The sequence below is a fragment of the Chlorocebus sabaeus genome, chromosome 18 (genome assembly GCF_047675955.1).
Source record: "Chlorocebus sabaeus isolate Y175 chromosome 18, mChlSab1.0.hap1, whole genome shotgun sequence".
Classification (NCBI taxonomy): domain Eukaryota; kingdom Metazoa; phylum Chordata; class Mammalia; order Primates; family Cercopithecidae; genus Chlorocebus; species Chlorocebus sabaeus.
In genome coordinates this window covers 16,812,079-16,837,449 of record NC_132921.1, presented here as the reverse complement: position 1 = coordinate 16,837,449, position 25,371 = coordinate 16,812,079, and the positions used below count along the sequence as shown (strand labels likewise).

The following is a 25,371-nucleotide window of genomic DNA, read 5'->3' as shown; positions in this document are numbered from 1 at the left end:
TATTCAGAGATTTTATGATCATCTTTCTAGAAAATCAAAGCGAATAAGCTTATAATTTACCATAAAAGAATATTCTTCAAGATGGTTTGCTAGATATCCAAAATTTTTTTTTCTTATACACCAGTAATAATTATTCACCAACACAATGCCTTATTCAATTAATAGTACTTAATTCTATTTGAGATTATCTTGTTTTTGTTTATTTATGGTTTGTATCACCCCAATAGAATGTGCATTTAATGAGAGAATGGACCTTTTACACCTACATCTTATTCATTGCTTTACCTCAGTACCTAAAGCAGTATCTAGCAAAGAGTATATGCTCAGGAAATACTTGTTGACTGACTGACTGAATGAATGAATGGAAAACCCAAAGACTGTATTCACAATAATATAAAAATGATAAAATGTCTATAAATAGATTGAATAAATTTATTTTTCTTGTGATGAATAACACAAATATGGAAATATTAAAATGTATACATATAGCTCAATAAATTACCACAAAGTGAGCAACCAGGGAAACACCACCCAGATTTAAAAAATAGAACATCACCATTTCTCCAAAATTCCTCTTACATCTCTTTCTAATTATTACTTTCTTCATCCTCTTTGATACGTAACCAATATGCTAACTTGCAGCACTAGACAGTTGACCCTCAAACAACACGAGTTTGAGCTAAATAGATCCACTTGTACTTAGAGTTTTCTCAATAAATACACTGGAAAATATTTCTCAATAAATATACTGGAAAAATCTTGCAGATTTTTCAAATCACAGATTTTTCAAATTGCTGTGTAGTCTAGAAATATCAAAAATACTAAGAAAAAGGATGTCACGAATGCATAAAGTATGTGTAGGTACTAGTCTATTTTATCATTTACTCCCATAAAATATGTACAAATCTATTATAAAAAGTTAAAATGTATCAAAACTTATGCACAAGAATACTTACAGATGGTCATGCATGGTGCTATTTGCAGTTAAGAGAAATGTGAACAAAAGTAAAGACGCAGTGTTAAGTCATAACTGCATAAATTAACTACAGTACATAGTGTATTACTGTAATAATTTTGTAGCCAACTCCTATTGCTATTACAGTGAGCTCCAGTGTTGCAAGTATCTGCTCGAAAGAGTGTGAGGACAATGATCTCTGTGTGAGCAGCTCATCTGTCCAGTAAGTTGTGTATCACAATAAAAAGTGATCTCTCACAGTTCTTGTGTATTTTTCATCATGTTTAGTGCAATACTATACAACTTGAATAACATCATGGTACCTATACGAAGTGCCACCAGCGATGCTGAAAGTGTGCCCAAGAAACAGAGAAAAGTCATGATGTTGCAAGAAAAAGTTGAATTGCTTGATACTTCTTGTAGATTGAGGTCTGCAGTTGCATTTTCCTACCATTTCAAGATAAATGAACCCAGCATCAGGACCATTGTAGAAAAAGAAAAGGAAATGTGTGAAGCTGTCTCCGCAGCTATAGCAACAGATATGAAAACCTTGCACTTTTTGAGAAACACATTTTCATTTTATATTGAAAATGTGGCTGTTATATGGGGGCAGAATTACTATAAGAAAGGCATACCTATAGACTCTAATGTGATCAGAGAAAAACCGAAGTCATTGTATGACAAAGCAAGAGGAAGGTGCAGGATCTAAAGTTGGAGAATTTAATGCCAGTAAAGGATGGTTTGATTATTTTAGGAAAGATTTGGCTTAAAAAATGTCAAGATAACTTTTTTTTTTTTTTATGACCAAGAGGCAGCAAATTCGCAGATGCCATTAAGAAAATAGTTGAGGAGAAAGGATACCTATTTGACCATGTTTTTGAAGCAAATCACAGTGCCCTATTCTGGAGGAAAAAAAGGCCACAAATGACCTGTATTAGTAAGAAAGAGGAGCAGGCATCAGGACTTAATGCAGGAAGGGATAAGCTAATGCTACTGTTTTGTACAAATACAGTTGTGTTATATAATTAAAATTGTCTTTATTGATAGCACTAATCTTCAACCTTTGAAGAGAAAAGATAAATACCAACTGCCCGTCTTTCGGTTGCATGAATATGAGAATATGAGAGTCCTTTTTCTGGATTGATTAATCAATGGTTTGTCCCTGAAATCAGGAAGTGCTTTGCCAGAAAGGGACTGACTTTTACAATTCTTTTGCTATTGAACAATGCCCCTGGTCACCCAGAACCCCATTAGTTCAACATCGAAGACGTCGAAGTTGTCTCCTTGCCATGAAACACAGTATCTCTAATTCAGCCTCTAAATCAGGGGGCCATAAGGACCCCTGCTGACACACAGTACTCTATGGAAAGTATTGCCAACACTATAGAAGAGAACCCCAGTAGAAAGAACACCATGGAAATCTGGAAGGATTATACCACTGAAGATGACATCATTGTTATAGAAAAAGCCATGACAGCTGTTCGGCCTGAAACAGTAAATTCCTGCTGGAGAAAACTGCATCCAGATGTTGTGCATGACTTCAAAGGATTTATGACAGAACCGATCAAGGAAACTATGAAAAAGATTGTGGATGTGGCGCGCGCACACACACACACACACACACACACACACACACAGAGGTAGGGGATGAAGGATTTCAAGATCTGGATATTGGGGAAATTCAAGAGCAAATAGATTCCACACCTCAGGAATTAACAGAAGACAATTTTATGGAGATGAGTACTTCTGAACCAGCTCCAGATGGTGAGAAAGAAGACATAAAAGAAGCAGTGCCAGAAAACAAATTGACATTAGACAATCTGACAGAGCAGTTCTGATTACTCAAGGCTGCTTTTAAATTCTGTTTTGACATGGACCCTTTGACGACACAGGCATTGAAGCTAACGCAAATTATGGAAGCAGGATTGGTACCATGTGGAAACATCTTTAGGGAAATGAAAAAGAAAAAAAAGTCAGAAATGATGATGTAGTTCTATAAAGTTACAACAAGTCTATGCTGCCTCCCATTCCGCCTTCTCCACCTCTTCTGCCTCTGCCACTCTTGAAACAGCCAGGCCAACCACTCCTCTTTCTCCTCCGCCTCAGCCCACTCAATGTGAAGATGACGGGGATGGACTTTATTGATGATCCACTTCCACTTAATGAATAGTAAATATATTTTCTCTTTTTTAATCTTCTTAATAATTACCTTCTCTCTAGCTTACTTTATTATAAGAATATGGTATGTAATACATATAACATACAAAATGTGAGTTAATAGACTATGTTATCGGTAAGTTTTCTGGTCGACAGTACGCTATCAGCCGTTAAGTTTTTGTGGAGTGAAAAATTATACGTTGGTAATCTTTGTCTTTGGTTGTAAACTAGGGGTGACTTTTTTGCCTTCTTTATGCTTCCTTTGTTTTCTACAAGTTTTGTATATTATGAACATGTATTCCTGTAATCAAGGACAAACATTTAATAGCTTTATTAAAATATTATTGTGAAGGGTAAAAAATATATATATATATACACAAGCTGGGCACGGTGATACATGCATGTAGTCCCAGCTACTCAGGAGGCTGAGGTGGAAGGATTGCTGGAAGCCAGGTGCCCAAATCCAGAATCTAACCTGGACAACATAGTGAGACTCTATCTCTAAAAAGAAAATGATAAAAATAAAAAATTACACCTGGATTTTCAACTGTGAGGGGTGTTGGCATCGCTACCCCTGTGTTGTTCAGGGATCAACTGAAGTTTAGTTTTGTCTGCTTTTGTACTTTATATAAAAAGAATCATACAGTATGCATTCTTTTAGATTTGGCTTCTTTTGTTCAATATTGTTTGAGATATTTATCTGTTTTTTTTTTTTTTTTCCCCTATAGCTTTAGTTCATTCATCGTCATTGCTGTGTAGGATTTCATTGTGTGAACATATCATTATTTACATGTTATGCTGTTAATGTACATCAGTATTTGGCTATTATGAATGTTGCTATGGGCACATGTCTCTTGGTGCCCATGAGCACACATTTATATTAGGTAAATATCTGGGGTGAAATTATTAGGTCATGGGGTGTATCTGTGTATATCTAACTTTGGATATATATAGCTCTCCAACTTTGATAGTGTGTTTTGATTAATAAAGGCTTTTAAATTTTGTGTTGTCCAGTTTACTAATTTTTACTATTATTGTAAATGCTTTTGTGTGTTTCAATTAGCTCTGTGATCCATTTAGAATGGAAATCTGTATATGGTGTGACGTAGTAGTTAAGATTCCTTTCTCCCCCATGTGATTATCCAATGAACTCAACATAATTTATTGAAGAGACCATTCTTTCTCCACTGCTCTGCAACAAACTTGAAAAAAATCAAGGTGCATACATGCATCAGTATTTTTCTGGGCTTCTGTTCTGATCTATCGTTTGCCAAAAGCCAGGCTGACAATTAATAATAAATCTTGCTATCTGACAGAGCAGGTATTACCTCTTCCTCCTTCTCTTTCGACAGTGTCATGGCTGTTGTTAGCCCTTGGCTATTTCATATAAATTTGGAATCAGATGGCCAATTTTTTGAAAAATGAACTTCCTGAGATTTTGACTGAGATTGCAGTGATTAATTTTGAGAAAATTGACATTCTTAAAACATTGAGTCTTTCAAATGACAAATAAAATATACCCCTCCATTTACTCAGTCTTCTTAATTTCTCTAAGTTATGTTTAATCTTTTTCTATATGTAGTCTTAAACATCTTTCACATTTACTAGTTATGTGATGGTTTTTCATTATTTAAAAAAAAGGACATAAAATTATATGTATTTATTACATACAAGATGTTTTGAAGTATAGAACATTGCATAATGACCAAATCTAGCTAATTAACACAGTATTATCTCACATAGCTTATTATTATTATTATTTTTGAGATGGAGTCTGGCTCTGTTGCCCAGGCTGGAGTGCAGTGGTGTGATCTTGGCTCACTGCAACTTCCGCCTCCTTGGTTCATGCAATTCTCCTGTCTCAGCCTCCCGAGTAGCTGGGATTACAGGTGCCTGCCACCAAGCCAGCTAATATATTGTATTTTCAGTAGAGATGGAGTTTCACTATGTTGGTCAGACTGGTCTCTAACTCCTGACCTCAGGGGATCTGCCTGCCTCGGCCTCCCAAAGTACTGGATTACAGGTGTGAGCCACCATGCCCAGCCTCACATAGCTTTTTTATACTCTTTTACATTATATATATTCAAAACATTTCTAACTGTATGTTGCTAGTATATTAAAAACACATGAGTTTTTATATTGACCTTGTATTCAGCAATCTTGCTAAACTCACTTTTTAAATCTCATAACATTTGCCTCAATTCCTCTGTGAATGATTCTATTTTTCTTTTTAAATTATCTTACCTTTCAAATAATTATCTAATTAATCAGTTAATCAATTGCTTTGTTGCACTTGCCAGGGTCTCTGGTTCAATTCTGAGTGGAAGCAGTGACGGTGAGCATACTTGTTTTGTTTTTCATCACGAAGAGAAAACTGGTTCTCTCTCTCCTTCGTCTCTCTCCCCGTCCTTTCTTTCTATTAACTATTGAAGGACTTGTAAGATGATCATACCACTTGCTCATTATGTAAAGATGACAGTTTTTCCCATTTAACATATTAATTCTAAAGAGTCCCAGTCTAAACCCCAAAAGTGTTTTTCATAGGTCTTGATAAACTAATTAAAAATTTTATCTAAAGAGAATATATGCAAGATTGCAAATAAATTTTTAGACAGCAAAAATAATGAGGGCTTGGGCTAGATATCGAAACACTTTTGTCATAGGTTTGGCACCCTAGCAGCAGAGTCAAAGACAGGGACTTTTCAGGTAATTTTGCGGGGGAGCGTGATGAGGAGGGTGCTTGTTTGAGAGAAGCAGAACAAGGCAAGGGGAAATGTTAATTAATCATGTGATTTCTGCTAAAGACCGGCTTCAGTCTAATCTCGTGGGGGAGGTCTGGAGGAGAAGTGGCACTATAAGTTAGTCTTACCCAGGTGGCTGTCCTTTTTTTTTTTTTTTTTTTTTTTTTTGAGGTGGAGTTTCACTCTTGTTGCTCAGGCTGGAGTGCAATGGCGTGATCTCAGCTCACTCCAATCTCCACCTCCTGGGTTCAAGTGATTCTCTTGCCTCACCCTCCTGAGTAACTGGGGTTACAGACATGTCCCACCACGCCCGGCTAATTTTTGTACTTTTAGTAGAGACAGGATTTCACCATGTTGGTCAGGCTGGTCTCGAACTCTTGACCTTAGGTGATCCACCTGCCTTGGCCTCCTTAAGTGCGGGGATTACAGGCCTGAGCCACCGAGCCCAGCCAGGGGCTGTCTTTTTATGACCTTATGCCAGTGAGTCATGCCTGAAGTGTGCCCTGGTGAGGGAGATGGGGTGGTACCTGGCTTCCCAGGTAGGTAGCTCTCCTTTAGCCGACAGAAGGGCATCTGTGAATTATAAGGCAAAACGGCAACTGGGTAACAGGTGTGCTGGTAGGTTAAGGAAATCTGGTGGGAACATCGGCAGCATCCACTATGAGATTATATGCTTGGAGAAGAAAAATACTGCAAGTCAGTGTCAGTAATAGACACACACAGAGGTTGGAACAAAACTGTGAGCTATGGAACAGGGTTGGGAACCTATCAATACTCTGCTTCAGGGGATAACTATTTCTTCTCCTCACTTGTCAGCACAGAAATCATTTTTTAAATGGTTCTTGATCATCAACATATATTCTACCTCTGGGGCAGTTTTGATCCTAGAAAGGAGAGACAGATAAAACAGAACAGGGAGGAGTCCTGTGATAAGAGGTTTGGAAGGCATTGAAAATTAGGTTTAGAGAGAATAAGGATGAGAATCTGTCACCAGATGGAGGTAGTTGAGTGTTAAACAAGAGCAATTCCTGGTGTGAGTGGGCTACTATAAGAGAGGGAAGGTGAAGGTCCGAGAATGAGAGGGGCTGGCAACAGGAATGGTGAAGGCGTACAGGGTGGCAGTAGCAGCTGGGGTGGACAGGAAGACCATACTCAGAGTCCTGGAGGGGCCCGGGGTTGGGAACAGAGCAGCACGGCACGATGGTCTAAGTTTCCAAAGGGGAACATGGGAGGTGACTGAAGGAAGAAAGGCTTGGAAGAAGAGGGGATGGGAGGGAGAATAGGAATGGTGACTTTGCTTTCCCAAGATATGAGTGGCCGTTCCCAGAAAAGACTACGGGATGTAGTAGTCCTCAGGAAAAGCCAGGTTTCCTGGTGAAAGCAGGTGGTAGAAAAAAAGCTTTAGCAAAAAGCAGAAGGTCTGTGGAAATGACTGGGCAATAGAACAGGAAGTCTAGGGGCCACAGAAAAAGAAATGAGAAGATATAAACTGATAGGGATATTAAAACATAAAGCATTATGGCTGACTCAGAGATTTTATGCCATTTTAAAAAAATGAACATTTCCATTTCACTGGCATCCTGGGTTAACTAAGTGTTAATTCTTTCTAAACCTTACTCAATTTGCAAGATTCTCAGTGCTTATTAAAAAGCAAATCAATTAAATGTGGCTTTGAGTTTACTTAAAGAGTAGCAATTAAAATATTTTGAAAAAAGTAAATTGTGAGTATGGAGATTGGAACACACGTGACCCGTATGCCCTTCGAGCCTGCGTATCTAGGAGGTGTTCTTCTAGGCAGAAGGAAGAGCTAAGACGCCCTTCGAGGAGGTGCTGCCCAGCAATGATGGCAAATCTCCAAGCCCTTTACTGAAGATTAAAGCTGAGACTAATCCAAGCACAGTTTCTTTTAATGAACTGGTAGGGCCAGTAGAAATGCTGCAGGGTTGGCAGGAAAAACTGGAATCTGGGGGTGTAATTTCCTGTTGAGGTTTTTTTGGTAGTGTTGTTTTCCTGAAATCAGTGAGGGTATTGAGGGCTTATGAATTATTAGCGTTAGAGACAGTAGCTGGTACATAATAGACTTGGTAAATGTTTATCGAATGAATTAAAATGAGATATTTTATAATTAATGGATGGAATAATTGAGAATAAGAATAGGTGTGTGCGCGTGTGTGTGCGCCTGCGCGTGCATGTGAACTCTTGTTTGTGTGTGGCTGCCTACCCGAACTTTTCTTGTTCCTTTTTCTTGTTCTTTTCTAGCAAGATAGTTTTCTTTCATTTTCTTCCTGGCATCTGGCACTCCTAAACAATACAACTGCAAAAATAACTCTGTTACAGAGAATGACTTGTCAGGACACAGCTCTGTCCATCCGTGGTAAGTAAAGTATGCGTTTAATGTTTGTCTTCATCAGGCTATATACCTTTGGTTCCCAGCGTCGGTTGTACGCTGTAATCACCTGGGGTGATAAAAATTCTGATGTCTGGTTTCTACCCGAGAGATGCTGACTCAGTTCGTCTGGGGTGGGGCTTGAGCATAGATTTTTTTAAAGTTCCAAGGAGATTTTAAGGTGCACTCAAGGTGGAAAACCACTGCTGAAGCAGATGTGGAGAACTATAAATTAAGAATCCCAGCTACTTAATTGACATATGCTTCCTAGTTCCTTGCCCAGCCACCACTGTCTCTCCAAAAACCCGAGGTAAGTTCTTATTTTGGCTCCAATTTAAGACCTCTGTATTTTGAGAACAATGATGTTTGTTGTTTGAAAGGATTACTTGTATTGTGCATGGACTTTCTGGAGGTAGTTTTATTTAATTCAGTTCCTACATGGCCATGACAATGTATCATCTTTGACAGTAAATGAATCCATTTTATTTATTAGTTAACCTGTAAAGAATCCCTGCAAGGAAACCCGAGGTTGAAATGGAAGCTTTGATATGGATGTGGGATGCCTTAGCAGGGATGGGCCCTTGAGGGCAAAAGGCCCCAAAGTATGTGGGCTTTAAAAAACTTTAGTTTTCGTTAATCTTATTTTTGTTTTAGGATTTCTCCTAAAGCCTTTACTTACTAGTTATAAAGTAGCTGATAATAAAGCAAACACAAAAACAGTTCTACCTATTTATTTTTGGCAAACATTAATTGCTCTTTAAAAATTATTTTTGTGAAATGACAAAAGTAATGCAAGCTCATGTACAAGCCTAAAACAATACAGAACAGTATAAAAAAAGAAAACCCTTTCATCTCCACCTAATAATTCATGACCAGAGATATGTGGTTTCTGCTTCAGAAAAATTCAGCCCAGAGTCAAGTTTTTATGCAGTTAGGGAAAGGGGTTTAAGAGATTTAATCAATCCTGTCCCTCTCTGGGCTGAATTTTGAATCCATTGAGAAATAGTATCAGATAAGGATTCAAGTCTTGGCTTTATTATTGCTAAGGTTGGATCAGAGAGCGCTGCTTGAACTTGAGGGCCGTGGAGATTCTTGTGCCTACCCCCCTGCCTTATCATGGGCCCCACATCTGGACACACTGGTGTTGCCTGGACAAGGGCTGGGTCTACCTGGGGAAGCTTTCATGAAGAGGAGGTTGTGGGGAGGCAGAGGCAGGCAGGTTCAGACAGAGAACAAGAGAATAAAGTCATTAACACATGAACCCTGCTCCCCGGGGTAATAAGAACTGAGCACCACCAGAGGATGGAAGACTCCAACGGATTGATGGATGTCTCCCGGCCAGAGAAGGCCAAGAGAGGATGTGAGAAGCAGGCAGCAGCGACCTTTCACCAAGAGGGTGGAAATCCCTGTATTCTGTATCAATGCAAGAAGAGGGATGGAAGCAGGAAGGGTTCCCCTGACACTGAGTAATTCAAATGTTCAGTTTTGATTGTTGTTCTTGCTGTTCTAGATACCGCTAAATCATCATGGATTCACTCGGCGCCATCAGCACTCGATTTGGGTTTGATCTTTTCAAAGAGTTGAAGAAAACAAATGATGGCAACATCTTCTTTTCCCCTGTGGGCCTCTTGACTGCCATTGGCATGCTCCTCCTGGGGACCCGAGGAGCCACCGCTTCCCAGTTGGAGGAGGTTGGGCGCAGTCGGGGGGCTTCCGTGTTTTCCATGCACAAATTCATTCTGGGGGTTGTTCAACCCTCTTGCATTATCTTAAAAATATACTCATGGTGGACCAGGAAACAAAGACTTTCAAGACGGGAAGCAATTTCAGGTCTATCAGGAAAGCCCTCTCCCCTTTCCAAATACCCTCTCCCCACCTGCTCCCAGAAGCTTGAAATTGTTTTGAGTAGGGACTGGTTGAGTGACCTCGTCTAAAGCCATTGCACTCATAATTAAGACAGAGCATGAAAAGCACTTATGGAAAAAGTGACATAATCCCAACAAGGGTAAAAATGACACATCCAAGATGAACACAGGAACACATAAGCCAATACAAGCTCCTTAGAAAAAAACCAGAGGTAATTTTAGTAGAGACGGGGTTTCACCATGTTGGCCAGGCTAGTTTCGAACTCCTTACCTCAGGTGATCTACACGCCTTGGCCTCTCAAAGTGCTGGGATTACAGGCATGAGCTTAGCCGGGTGTGGTGGCAGGTGCTTATAATCCCAGCTGCTCGGGAGGCTGAGGCAGAAGAATCACTTGAACCCAGGGGACAGAAGTTTCAGTGAGCCAAGATCATGCCATTTCACTCCAGCCTGGGCAAAAGTGTGAAACTCCGTCACAAAAAAAAAAAAAAAAAAAAAAAAAAAAGAAAGAAAGAAAGAAAGAAAGAAAGAAAGAAAGAAAGAAAGAAAGAAAGAAAGAAAGAAAGAAAGAAAGAAAGAAAGAAAGAAAGAAAGAAAGAAAATCAGAGGTAAACACAGACCTTTTCATGATTTTGCAAGGAGAGAAGGACACCTCATATACCACCGAGGTTTCTTTCACAAGCGTCCACTCTCCCCTGACTGATTCTATGTGAGGTTTACTCTTCTCTGAGCACCACAGTAATATTTTCTATCTCTTCCAGGTATTTCACTCTGAAAAAGGCACGAAGAGCTCAAGAACGAAGGCTGAAGACAACGAGGTGGTGAGAACAAAGGCTGAAGGAAAAGAGGTGGGGAGATGTGTTTTACAAACTTCAATAGAGTTGCATTTTAGGCGTGGGCTCTCTGGGGAAAAGGGCTGAGACAGGCATGAAAGCAATATTATTTCTTTATTATTAACCAATAATAATCACGGTAGACAAATAATGTTGTAAGGATTATACAGTAATAATAACCCCTTAGTATTGAGAAGAGACCTTAGTTGTAATGGACAACACTGCTATGATAGAACTGGTAAGGCTAATAGACTGAAAAGTTTCCAGAGCAGAGTGGATGGGTTTTGGAGTTAAACAGACTTAGGTTCAAGTCCTGGCTCAGTCACTTAAGAGCGATGCAACTTTGGGCAAGTTGTTTATCTTCTTTCAGCCTCTGTAAAGTGTCCAGTAGGGGCATCTGGTAACTGAGCCAGCGGTGGTGGCAGTAGTAGCAGTAGGTGATATTATTACTAAACTCCACTCATATTTTTAACCCCGTGCTGATATTGTATTTAAAAAGTTAGTACAGGCCCAATGACTTCCTGAGGTCTTTTCCAGCTCCAGTGTTCCTGTATTCCCCACCCAAAGGAGAGTCTACTCAAACACGGGAAAGGAATAAGCCCATTAGGTCAGGGCTAGGATCAGATGTTAGCAGTCTCAGGAAGGGCACAGCTGCTCTGACAGTAGTCATAGTGCAATTCCAGACCCTCCTAAAACCATGGCTCAGATCACCCAGCAATATGAATTGCTCATTTCACAACCCCAAAAGGCTAGGTCATATGGGTGGCTCAGTTGCACCTGTAGAGAGTCAGGCTTCCTTTCAGGGTTTGTGCAACCAAGTTGGGTCACATGGCCACTGTAATGTCCCCTCAATTGAGGAGTGCAGTTGTCTTCAGAGCACATTCTTTCTCAGCCATGATAGCCCATGTAGAACCTTTGTGCAAGTTAGAAAACAGCTCATTCTTTGGGATAGCTGCCCTACTCCTATGTAAAGGGCTGGATGACTCGGGTGGGAACTGAATTTCAGCTTTGTGTAAGGCACAGCTTACACATACACGCTGTCGAGCAGCTTTGCCCATTCCCCAAAATTTTCCTGGGAGCCACAGAGGTATGAAGAGAATAGAGTTACTGACTGAAAGGATATTAGGACTGAAATACATCTTAAAGGTCATCTACTCCAATCTCCTCATTAATAATTTGTCCAAGGCCGGGCGCGGTGGCTCAAGCCTGTAATCCCAGCACTTTGGGAGGCCGAGACGGGCGGATCACGAGGTCAGGAGATCGAGACCATCCTGGTGAACACGGTGAAACCCCGTCTCTACTAAAAAATACAAAAAACTAGCCGGGCGAGGTGGCAGGCGCCTGTAGTCCCAGCTACTCGGGAGGCTGAGGCAGGAGAATGGCGGGAACCCGGGAGGCGGAGCTTGCAGTGAGCTGAGATCTGGCCACTGCACTCCAGCCTGGGCGACAGAGCGAGACTCCGTCTCAAAAAAAAAAAAAAAAAAAAAATAATTTGTCCAGAGACTGGCTTGGCATGTATGCATTTGATTATTATGTAAATTTAGAGTATTCTCTATCTTGCTTTTAAAAAATGCTGGTAAAATCTCAAGACATATGTACAAAAGGTATAAGGAAAAATGCAATAAACACCCTTTAACTCCACTTTTCAGTGTATGAAATAAACCATTACCAAACCGGCTGATGCCCCTTAGGCTGATGTATAATAAAGCACACCCCCATCCTCTCCTGAGAGAGGAAGTCCCACTATTGTGGATTAGGTGTTCATGATTCTCACGTATTTATTATTTCATTACATACCATATATTTTTGTCATTATTCTTTGGAACTTGGTTATTTTTGGTTTAACATGGTGTTTATAAGATTCATCTATTTTAAGTGGATACTTATAGCCCTATTTGATTCATTTTTATAGCTATTTCCTCATTTATTCTGTTGATGGGACAGGTCTTCCTTCCTTCCTTCCTTCCTTCCTTCCTTCCTTCTACAAACAATGCAAAAATGGCCCTTCTAATACAAGCCTCCTAATTTGCCTGGGTGAGAGTTTATCTAGTTCCCAGCTATCCAGCATGGTAGCCACTCAAGTGGCTATTGAACACTTGAAATAGATCTAGTTTGAATTGAGATGTCCTACAGGTGTAAAATGCATATTGTATTTCAAGAACTTAGTATGAGAAAAGAATACAAAATATTAATTTTAATATATTATTTTTGCTGAAATATATATTATATATAAATATATAATTAATATTGATTGTATTGACATGTTGAAATAATGGCATTCCAGATATGTTGTTAAGGTAACATAGAACATGAAACCTTCAACCAGAAAGCTGATGGTTCCTACACAAAATATCCAGAAAACATTTTTTTTTCTCCTGGAGACAAGGATAAATCTCACTTCAGCCCGATGTGGAGTGACTCATACCATTAGGAGTCACTCTTCTTACTCACTCTGGAAAAGAATTTCCTAACTTCAATAGATAAGAATTGTCCAGGGAAATCATTTACTTTCCTTGATGCTTAGAATCTTGTGAGGAGCTAAAAACAAGCTTATTTAACATTTAGTGAGCACTTTTATTTGAGACCAAAAAAACCCACAACTTGAGTTATAAAAGCAAGATCTGTGATGTTGGGCTGGCAGAGAAGGCTTATCTCTGGAGCTCAGATTGGTCATAACTTACATTACCATATGACTTGTGTAAAGGCCACCTGGTATCCAGGGGCCACATCAAACACAGGGATCACCCTTGAGGCTGACAAACTGGGGGAGAGACCCAGCAGCCGCATCCTCTTAGGGGAGAATCTAGGCTTGCTTTTGCCAAGATAACCTGTTGAGATTTTGTTTTAATTTTCAAGATTGAGAAGACAGAAGCAATACATCAACAATTCCAAAAGTTTTTGACTGAAATAAGCAAACTCACTAATGATTATGAACTGAACATAGCCAACAGGCTGTTTGGAGAAAAAACATACCTCTTCCTTCAAGTAAGTTTGCTGTGCTTACCGTATCTGTGAGTGGTATTCTGGAATGGCCAAGGGACTCTAGTAGGACTGTGGGTCCTGAAGTCGGGCTGCCTGGCTCTGGTCACATCCCTGCGGTGCTTTTCCATCCTGATCTACAGATATTCAGAACTGCAGGGAGCTTCTTTATAGTCCTGGCAATCTGAGCCTGATTCTTGCCTCATCCCCAGATAAGCTGCATAAAAATGTGCATGCCGGTACTCAATGTGAGATGCCCAGGACCTTACAATTTCTCTTACTGTATTAGTCATCCCAATGTATACAAAAATTTATTTAGAGATGTTGGCAATTGATAAATTGACTTTTTAACCTCTTTTTATTCCTTCCTTGTTTCTCCTAAAGAAATACTTAGATTATGTTGAAAAATATTATCATGCATCTCTGGAACCTGTTGATTTTGTAAACGCAGCAGATGAAAGTCGAAAGAAGATTAATTCCTGGGTTGAAAGCAAAACAAATGGTAGAGTATGGGTGGGTCATTCATTGCAAAAAACCAGAAACAAACACACAAACAAACAAAAAACACTTCTTGACAATCTGCTGTGAGTGAAGCCCTGGACTTGTCGCTGCGTGAGGTGCCATGTAATGCACAAGCTTTGGGAAGGGACTTGAGATAGGTTTTGCAGGGTTGGAAGGGCAAGCCTGGGCCTAGGAGGTAGGGAGGGCACTGCCGATGGTGGAGCAATTTCAGCAAATGTGGAGAGGCCAAGGGGAGCCAGCAGGGGACTGCATGAAGCCAAATGCATGGAAATGCTTGCTGGAGAACTGTTTACACATAGCCATGGATCACAATATCTTGGGGGTCCCGAAAATGGGATGATGCCTGTCTTGGGTTTACATTCTTTCCTTTATATCGGAGCCTTTCTTCTTGAGTTTTTCTCTGTCTGTGTTAAGTGAGAAACACGCAGCTCTCCCATCAAGACTTGTTCCCATCCACAGCTGGGACCACCTGGTCTTCATCTTCACTTAAGCATTGTGCAGGGATAATGACAACCGACAGCCCTCCCCAGAGCAGAGGATTTGACAAGTTTCTCATCCCATTCTTCCTTTCTCATCCCCTAGTATGAGAAATCCACAGAGAAATGTTAATGTGGAAATTCACCTTGGGGAGCAATAGCTGATACTTTAGTGTTAGAGTTTCAGATTCCATTTTTATACCAATTATCAGAGACACCTTTGTTACTTAGAATGTGTTTTTTCCCCTTCATCCTTGGCCTGAAGAAAGGAAATTAAAAAAGCAGAAAAAATAGGATCTTTCAAAAAGTTGGTTGAACAGTATTTTTTAGAATTTATTGTGGGATGGGCTGAACTCAGACAAAAATATCAACTCCTTCTCCAATATAATAAGTAATCCCTCAATCTCAGGCGGTAACTATATTAAATGGTAAGCATAATAGCTAACACAGAGTGCTTATTATGTGTGTGAGATGGTGTTCCAAGAGCTTTACATGTGTTGAATCATTTGCTCCTTTCAACAACCCTATGAGGCAGATTTTATTCCTATTTTACAGATGTGGAAACTGAGGCACAGAGAGTTTAAATAACTTGCCCAAGATTCCTCAGCCGATAAGAGGCAAACTGGATGCTAACAGAGGCATCTGACCCCAGAGTCCGGACTCTTAACCATGAACCTCAATTTATCCAGTGGGATAAATAGGCGATGGGCAAAATGAGAACCTCCTTGCCGATTCTGCCAGCGAACCCTTTGTCAGCAAGGCCCTCAGGTGCTGACCTGGCTGGTTTTTAATGATCAGTCAAGTCCATCTGCCTCATATGTGTCATGCATACTACTTGTCATTTGGAAGATGGGCCAACCTTTTTCTGTTTCTTCATTTACAGAAACAATCAAGGACTTGTTCCCAGATGGCTCTATTAGTAGCTCTACCAAGCTGGTGCTGGTGAACACAGTTTATTTTAAAGGGCAATGGGACAGGGAGTTTAAGAAAGAAAATACTAAGGAAGAGAAATTTTGGATGAATAAGGTATGCTCCTTAATTTATTTTTGTGATGTGCTTACACATGGAATATAAAATCTAAAGTCACGGCTAGGTGCGGTGGCTGACGCCTGTAATTCCAGCACTTTGGGAGGCCAAGGTGGGTGGATCATGAGGTCAAGGGATTGAGACTATCCTTGCCAACATGGTGAAACTCTGTATCTACTAAAAATAAAAAAATTAGCTGGGTGTGGTGGTGCGCTCCGGTGGTTCCAGCTACTTGAGAGGCTGAGGCAGGACAATCGCTTGAACCCGGGAGGCAGAGGTTGCAGTCAGCCAAGATCGCACCACTGCACTTCAGCCTGGTAACAGAGTGAGACTCCATCCCTCACCCCGCTAAAAAAATCTAAAGTCATATTTGAGCAAATGCATACTGGTAGATAATAAATGCTCATTCTGAGACTCTGATATTGGGCTTTATTTTAGATTGAGTTAATTATTTTGATGAACTAACTTGGTTGCCTTAAAGCCTTTGGTCTTATGTCCTTTGATATTGTGTGCTCTGTTAATTTGTTGCAGAGCACAAGTAAATCTGTGCAGATGATGACACAGAGCCATTCCTTTAGCTTCACTTTCCTGGAGGACTTGCAGGCCAAAATTCTAGGGATTCCATATAAAAACAATGACCTAAGCATGTTTGTGCTTCTGCCCAACGACATCGATGGTCTGGAGAAGGTAAACGCTTACATCTCCTTATTCTTGCTTTCATGTCCTGAGGTTTTCTGTCTCAGGGCTTTTGAGTAGGAGCTGGTGGCCAGCAGTGTCAAACAGAAAGTGTTTCTTACTCTCCAACAGCTATAGATGGATGTCTACTGGGGAGCATTAAATAGTACGGGTCAGGTTTATTGAGAAAAACCAATCCAAGAATGTTTGGGATGAACTGAAATGAATAAGATTATATGGGAGTCATAAAGATCATCCACCATTCTGAGAAATGGTTGATATCTACGGACCCCTTTCCTGGAAAAAAAAAATCACAAATGCATATATACAACCAATTCTGCTCACTGTACAGTAGGCTCTTGGAGCTTTTGAATTTCTTTCTTACGCTCTTAGTCTTGGAGCATTTGAATTTCTTTCTTACACCCTTACACCATTGATTTACTCTCACCCATTTTGCGGTTAAAAAAATTATGTAGCTAGTGTCCTGTATTTTGAAAATCAGGAGAGCTTTGTTTCAAATCCCTGTTTCTCTAGTGGCTTTCTAACCCTTGAAGCTTCTTAACTTCCTTGAACTTCAATACTTGCCCATCTCTAAAGAGGGCTCCATGGTGCTTAATGTGTAGCAGTGTTGAATGATTATAGAATTGTAGACTAGAAGGGGTCTAAGACATAGAAACCACTCGACAAATGATAACTGCTATCTTCTTATACTATCAGATGCTGTGCTACTTCTGTGAAATATTACTAGTAGCATTTTAAGTTGGAAAATATTTTGGGACAGCAAAATGGCAGTATGTCTGAGAGCTGTAAGAGTATTTATATTCTGATTCAAAAACCCCAGTTGTGGGAATTACCCTAAAGAAATAATGCAGAAGAAAAAAATTGCCTTTCTGAGTCAAATCAGTTATTGTGGTATTAAATACACTGGAATGCCTGGTTTGAAATTCATCATAATTATTATTTTTGTATCCATAGTAACTATCAAATCTATCACAATGCCTGATACAGACTAAATGTTTGTAAAGTGAATGAATAGCTAAATATTGGGAAAAATTTATCAACCTCATAAGAATATTATCTAGCTGTTTGAAGATAGGAGAGATATGTAGTAGTGTGAAAAAGTTTACTTTTTATCAAATAAAATGGACATTCACTGTGATTGCAACTATGTAAATATATATGCATTCAAAGACTAGGGGAGGTAGTTAAAATGAAATATATACTAGGTTGATAAAAGAAGAAATGACTTATTTTTAATCTTTAAAAACGTATTCAATGCTATGGTATTTCCACATACCAACAGATAATTTACATAGAGAAATATAAGACGACCGCCTGCAATATAAAGACAATAATCTAGTGAAATAAGATTTCCACTTTTAATATTACTAAAATTAATAACTTCTGACTGACACAAATCAGTGCTACACTGTTTTAGATTTTTATTCATAATCATACCATTCTACTCTTCTTTTTTTGAAAATAGATAATAGATAAAATAAGTCCTGAGAAATTGGTAGAGTGGACTAGTCCAGGGCATATGGAAGAAAGAAGGGTGAATCTGCACTTGCCCCGGTTTGAGGTGGAGGACAGTTACGACCTTGAGGCGGTCCTGGCTGCCATGGGGATAGGCGATGCCTTCAGTGAGCACAAAGCTGACTACTCGGGAATGTCCTCACTCTCCGGGTTGCATGCCCAGAAGTTCCTGCACAGTTCCTTTGTGGCGGTAACTGAAGAAGGCACCGAGGCTGCAGCTGCCACCGGCATAGGCTTTACTGTCACATCTGCCCCAGGTCATGAAAATGTTCACTGCAATCATCCCTTCCTGTTCTTCATTAGGCACAATGAATCCAACAGCATCCTCTTCTTTGGCAGATTTTCTTCTCCTTAAGATGATCGTTGCCATGGCATTGCTGCTTTTAGCAAAAAACAACCACCAGTGTTATTCATATGATTATGAAAATCGTCCATTCTTTTAAATGTTGTCTCACTTGCATTTCCAGTCTTGGCCACCAAATCAATGATTTAATGACCCCAATAGTGTGCGTGTTTGTAACCATCCTTGAAAGTGAAATGTCCTTTTCTTTGTGCCATGCATAAGGTGAGTCAAACCAAACCTCATTGATAATCTCCCCTTGGTTTCTTTTGAAAGGAAATCGGTATCTTGTAGTCTTGTGCACTAAAGGAGACAAAGTCTTTCCAGTAAAGAGTATGAACTAGTAATTTTGGGGAGGTCTCTCTAATTCTAGTATTTTGACATGTTATAAAACACAAGTAAAATAAAACAATAGTTTACTCAGCTCATGTTATTATTCTCCAACAGATATTGTGCCAAATTGCACATAGGAAAGAAAATTTCGGAATAGAGTAGCAAAACATAAATTAAAACTCAAATGCCGGGACAACGTAAAACAATATACCAGATGGAGAGGATGCCCGTATTTTCATCTTCCAGTCTAACATTATCCATTGTTAGATGCATAAGCATTTTGATATTGTGTAATAAATGTGGTATTTGAGAAGATAAATGAGGTAGTTGATCAGTATTCCTCCTCTATCATCTTTTTAGACTTTATAAGGTAAATATTTGGAATAACTTTTAGAAGAGTTTCCTTTCTTTTTCTCCATTTACATTTTTCTGGTTATTTTTTGAGTGAGGTAGGAGTATTACTGAATGATATTTTCTGAAGATGCTTTATGAAAAGCTCTGAATCTATTCTTAATGCTCTTAATTATTGGCTTGTTTCACTTTTTTCCTCCAGTTTTTAACAAGGTCACATAACTGGCTTATTTTTTAACAGCTTTGTCAAACTACAATTTACATGCCATAAAATATACACACTATAAGTTTATAATTCGTTGACTTTTAGTAAATTTCTAGAGTTATGCATCACCACAATCCAGTTTTAGAATATTTCCATGACCCTGAGAAGTTTTCTCATGCTTATTAATATTCCGAATCCTAGGCACCACTGAGTTGTTTTCTGTCTTTATAAGTTTTTCTTTTTACATCTTATGTAAATGGAATCATACTACACGTAGTATTTTGTGTCTGGCATCTTGCACTCAGCATGATGTTCTTGAGGTTCATCTGTTGTAGTATGTGTTGATACTTAATTTTTTTTATTGCCGAACAGTATTCCATTGCATGGAAAAGACCTAGTTTATTTATAGGTTCACCGGTTGAGGGACATATGGATTGTTCCTACTTCTTGGCTCTTAGGAATAATGTTGCTCTGAACATGTAAATAAAAATATTTGTGTTCACATATGTTTTTAGGAGAGAAATTGCTGGGCCATATGACAAATCAATAGCTTTGTAAGAAACTGTCAAACTGTTTTCCAATGTGACATTTTACATTCCTGCCAGCAAGGTTTAAAACTAGCGTCTTCAAATCCTCACCAACATCCAGGATTGTGTCTTTATGATTATAGCCATTTTTGTAGGTACAAAGTGGCATCTCATGGTGGTTTTAATTTGCATTTCCACAATATCTAGTTAGGTTGAGCATTTTTTATGTGCTTATTGGCCATTCGTTTGACTTTGTTTGGTGAAATGTATACAAATCATTTGCTCATTTTTAATTTGGGTTGTCTGTCTTGTCTTCTCATTTTATTGAGTTAAAAGAGTTCTTAATAAATGCTGGCTTACAAGTCCTTAATTTATCAAATATATGATACATGGACAGTTCCTCATAGTCTGTGGTTTCTTTTAATTTTGTTATTAGTCTTTTTAGAACATACATAATAATTTTTAAAAGATATAATTTAATACCATAAAATCTGCATATTTAAAGTACAATTCATTGGTTTTAGTGTATTCACAGAGTTGTGTAGATACCTCCACTATCTAATTTTAGAACATTTATAACACCCCAAAAGAAATACTATACTCATTAACAATCACTCCCCATTTCTCTCTTCCCCAGCTCATAGAAATTAATATTCTATTGTCTGTGTCTATGAACTTGCCCATTCTGGACATTTCATATAAATGGCATCATATAATATGTGGCCTTTTGTAACATGATTCTTTCACTTTGCTTAACAATTTTAAGTTACATTCAATTTGTAGTATGAATCAATACTTCATTCTATTTTTGGCTAAGTAACATTCCACTGTATGGATACGTTAGACTTTGTTTATTCATTCATTAGTTAACAAACATTTGTATTTGACTTTTTGGCTCTTATGAATAATGTTACTGTGAACATTTTGTATGGAACAAGTTTTTGTGTGTATATATATCTTCATTTCTTTTGGGTACATACATAGGAATGGATTTGCTGGGTCATATATTACTAGTACCTTTGTCTTTATCATTTTGAGGAAATACTAAATTGTTTTCCAAATCAGCTGTACCGTATTACAATACCACAGCAATGTATGAGGGTTCCAATTCTCTACATCTTAGCTAATACCTATTCTAGTCTTTTTAGATTTTTGCTATCCTTGTGAATGTGAATTAGTATCTCAATAGTTTTGTGGGATCTTTCATAGGGTGATTGGAGTTCAGCTTATCATTAATATCTTTTTTTTTTTTTTTGAGACGGGTCTTGCTCTGTCGCCAGGCTGGAGTGCAGTGGTGTGACCTTGGCTCACTGCAACCTCTGACTTGTTGGTTCAAGCGATTCTCCTGCCTCAGCCTCCCGAGTAGCTGGGATTACAGGCATGCACCACCACACCCAGCTAATTTTTGTATTTTTATTTTTAGCATAGGTTGGGTTTCACCATGTTGGCCAGGATGGTTTCGATCTCCTGACCTGGTGATCCTCCCACCTTGGCCTCCCAAAGTGTTGGGATTACAGGTGTGAGCCACCGCACCCAGCCCATTAGTATCTTTTAAGATTCAACCTTTTGATATCAAATCTGAGAATATTTCCCTAATGATTAGTCATGTTGAGCATTTTTTAATGTATCTGTTGGCCATTTTGTATGTCTTCTTTAGAGAAATGTCTAGACAGGTTCCTTGCCTGCTTTTAAAATTGGGATTTTTGTTTTCTTATTATTGTTTTTTTTTTTTTTTTTTTTTTTTTTTTTTTTTTTTTTTGAGACGGAGTCTCGCTCTGTGGCCCAGGCTGGAGTGCAGTGACGCGATCTCGGCTCACTGCAAGCTCCGCCTCCCGGGTTCACGCCGTTCTCCTGCCTCAGCCTCCCGAGTAGCTGGGACTACAGGTGCCCACCACCACGCCCGGCTAGTTTTTTGTGTGTGTTTTTTAGTAGAGACGGGGTTTCACCATGTTAGCCAGGATGGTCTCAATCTCCTGACCTTGTGATCCGCCCGTCTCGGCCTCCCAAAGTGCTGGGATTACAGGCTTGAGCCACCGCGCCCGGCCATTATTGTTTATTTTTATATTTTGGATAATAACTTTTTTTCCCTTCAACTTTTAAGTTCAGGGGTACATGTGCAGGATGTGCAGGTTTGTTACATAGGTAAAGCATGTGCCATGGTGGTTTACCACACAGATCATCCTATAACCTAGATACTGAGCCCAGCATCCATTACCTATTCTTTCTCCCTGTTAGAAGTGAGAACATGTGGTATTTGGTTTTCTGTTCCTGCATTAGTTTTCTGAGGGTAACAGCTTCCAGATACATCCAGGTCCCTGCAAAGGACATGATCTTGTTGTTCCTTTTAATGGCTGCATAATATTCTGTGGCATATATGTACCACATTTTCTTTATCCAGTTTATCATTGATGGATATTTAGGTTGGTTTCATGTCTTTGCTATTGTGAATAATGCAGCAATGAACATACATGTTCATGTATCTTTATAATGGAATGATTTATATTTCTTTGGGTATATTCCCAGTAATGGGATTGCTGGGTCAAATGGTATTTCTGCCTCTAGGTCTTCGAGGAATCACCACACTGTCTTCCACAATGGTTGAACTGATTTGCACTCCTTCCAACAGTGTAAAAGTGTTCCTTTTTCTCCACAACTTTGCCAACATCTGTTGTTTTTTGACCTTTAAATAATAGCCATTCTGACTGGCATGAGGTGGTATCTCACCGTGGTTTTGATTTAAATTTCTCTAATGACCAGTGATGATGAGCTTTCTTTCATGATTGTTGGCTGCCTGTATGTCTTCTTTTGAGAAGTGTCTGTTCATGTCCTTTGCTCACTTTTTAATGGGGTTGTTCTCTTTCTTGTAAATTTGTTTAAGTTCTGTGTAGGCTGTGGATATTAGACCTTTGTCAGATCGATAGATTGTAAAAATTTTCTCCCATTCTGTAGGCTGTCTGTCTGTAGGCTCTGATGATAGTTTCTTCTAACCTGTAATTAGATATATGACTTGCAAATATTTTCTCCCAATCCAGAGGTTGTCTCTTCACACTCACAGAACCATTTCTCAAACAGATGATTCTTTCTGCATTGAATTGTCTTTGTATCTTTATTGAAAATCAGTTGATAATAAATACAAGGATTTTTCTTATTAAGCTTATGCCTAGGTATTTTGATTTTTTTTTTTTGCTCTCATGAAAATACATTTCATTTTCCAATTTTTTGTTTGTATATATAAAGGTTATTAATTGTTGTAATTGTAGTTTTATAAGCTATTATCTTATAAAATTATTTTATTGCTTGTGTGGTGTTTTCATCAATTATTTTGTGTTTTCCAGATATTTAATTATATCACACTATATCAGATATAGCATACATAATTTTCAAATTGATTTTTATCTCTTCCCTTCTACTTCTAAGGCTCTACTTTCTTCCTCTTCTCTGATTGTATGGCTAATACCTCTAATAATATGGTAAATAGTAGTAAAGATAGTGGGCCTTCTTGTCTATATTCTGCATTAATGGTTCTCATATTTTCCCATTAAATTAAAATAATATGCTGACTGTCAGATTACACATATAAATGTTCTCTTTAGTTCTGAAAGTATCCATGAACTCATGATACATGTGTTTTTTAACATTAATGGGAATTGATTTTTTTAAAAATGCCTATTGTGCATCTAAATAAATGATCATATATTCTCTTTGGCTCATTAATATGTATATTTGTTTTTTTGAGTCCATTTAAAATTTTATTCAACTTCTGACTATTTTGAATATTCAGTTTACATTGGCATTAATTTGGAAAGTCCCCTTCCAGATAATTTCATCTAAAATTGTACCTATATTTTGTAAACTTCCTATTTGTTTGTTGGTTTTTCCCCAGGCTTTTCTGACATTTTTTATTCTAAAGACTTATAATTAATATTATAGAACTTTCCAACAATGAATTGATTCTAAAAGCAGAGATTGTATGCACCCATGTGGCCATTGTTCATTTTTGTAATGTATTTTCTTGGTAATCAGTTTGTTTGATTTTTTTTTAATCTCCATCTCTTCTTTGAAAGGGTTTAAGATGGCAAAATTTTTAAATTTACCTTTTTTAAGAGAACACATGAACATTATTTTCTAATTTATATCATTCAATTTTTTTATCCTAAAATGACTGTGAATTGTCACTGTCGATTTTCAGAAAATGAAATTCTCCAGTTTGTTTCCATTGAGGATAGTACAAAGTCTAAGCCATGGCCCTAAGAAAATCCCCAAGAAGTTCCCAAACTATTTTGAATAATAAAACTAACTTGAAGCCATCAGTTCTCATTTTTCATGTTTCAACTGAGTACTCTTGTTAAAATCTCAGAGGGCAGTAGAGGAATACTCTAAGGTAGGAAGAGAGACTTTATTCTTTTTTTCTTTCTTTTCCTTCTTTTTTTTTTTTGAGACAGGGTCTTGCTCTGTTGCCCAGGCTGGAGTGCAGTGGCATGATTTTGGCTCACTGCAGCCTCAACTTCCCAGGCTTAAGCGATCCTCCTGCCTCAGCCTCTTAAGAAGCTGGTACTACAAGTGTGCAAGCAGGCAAGACTTAACTCTGGCAGTGGGGCTCAGACATCAGAGCAAATTGAAGACTAGCTAAAACAGGGAAGAGTTGGAAGCACCTCTCCGTAAGACATGCCCACCAGCGTGCCATATCAGTTTACCCTTGCCATGGCTATATCCAGAAGTTATCACCCCTTTCCATAGCAACAACCTGACAATCCAGAAGTTACCACCCTTTTTCTAGAAACTTCTGCATAATCCACCTGTTAATTTGCAAATAACTAGAAGTGGATGTAGAATGACTGCAGAACTGCCTCTGAGCTGTTACTCTGGGTACACTGCCTATGAGGTAGCCCTGCTCCACAAGCAGCAGTACCTCTGCTGCTGCTGTACACTGCCACTTGAAGAAAATTTGCTGACACTACTGGCTCATCCTTGAATTCCTTCCTGGGTGAAGTCAAGAACCCTCCCAGGGTAAGCCCTAATTATGGGGCTCACCTTCCCTGCACGACTTCTAGAATATATCTACATGTACTTATAGAAAAATACATAATTTTGTGTTCTTTAATTTTTATATGTATCTTTTCTTCTGCATTTTGCTTAAGTTATTTGAATCTCTATTTCAAATTTCACCACATTGGCAAATAGAAATTTAGCTTAATTTTTGTATGGCATTTCCTCATAGAATGGACAAATAAACCTACAAGTACCTTAATGTGTTCCTTGTAGTGTGATATAAAATAGGTCTATCCTTTGAATCATGTAAAGTTAACTAAAGAATGAATTGTATATTATGGTTAATTCCAGCACTTTGTTGATCATTTTTATTATTAAGCTTTTAGCTGCTTGTGGGCTAAACATTTGTAATTTACTGAAAGCTGTTAGCAAGGTGAGTACTGAGCGCCTTATCTAGGTCTGTTACCAGCACAACCA

At 38.6% G+C, this 25,371-nt stretch overlaps 1 protein-coding gene across 2 annotated transcripts; it reads left to right on the top strand.

Annotated features, from left to right (window-relative positions):
* The first annotated feature begins 9,137 nt into the window (after nucleotides 1-9,137).
* SERPINB13 (serpin family B member 13) lies at nucleotides 9,138-18,504 on the top strand. Of its 2 annotated transcripts, XM_008013855.3 has the most exons (7): nucleotides 9,138-9,930; nucleotides 10,864-10,950; nucleotides 13,792-13,920; nucleotides 14,299-14,416; nucleotides 15,796-15,938; nucleotides 16,470-16,625; nucleotides 18,100-18,504. In XM_008013855.3, exons 1-7 carry the CDS (start codon nucleotides 9,766-9,768, stop codon nucleotides 18,502-18,504), a joined length of 1,203 nt encoding a protein of 400 aa, XP_008012046.2. In that variant the 5' UTR covers nucleotides 9,138-9,765. The 2 variants fall into 2 exon arrangements, with proteins under 2 accessions (XP_008012046.2, XP_072862610.1); XM_073006509.1 differs by lacking the exons at nucleotides 9,138-9,930; nucleotides 10,864-10,950; nucleotides 13,792-13,920; nucleotides 14,299-14,416 and adding an exon at nucleotides 15,617-15,680.
* Nucleotides 18,505-25,371: the final 6,867 nt, after the last annotated feature.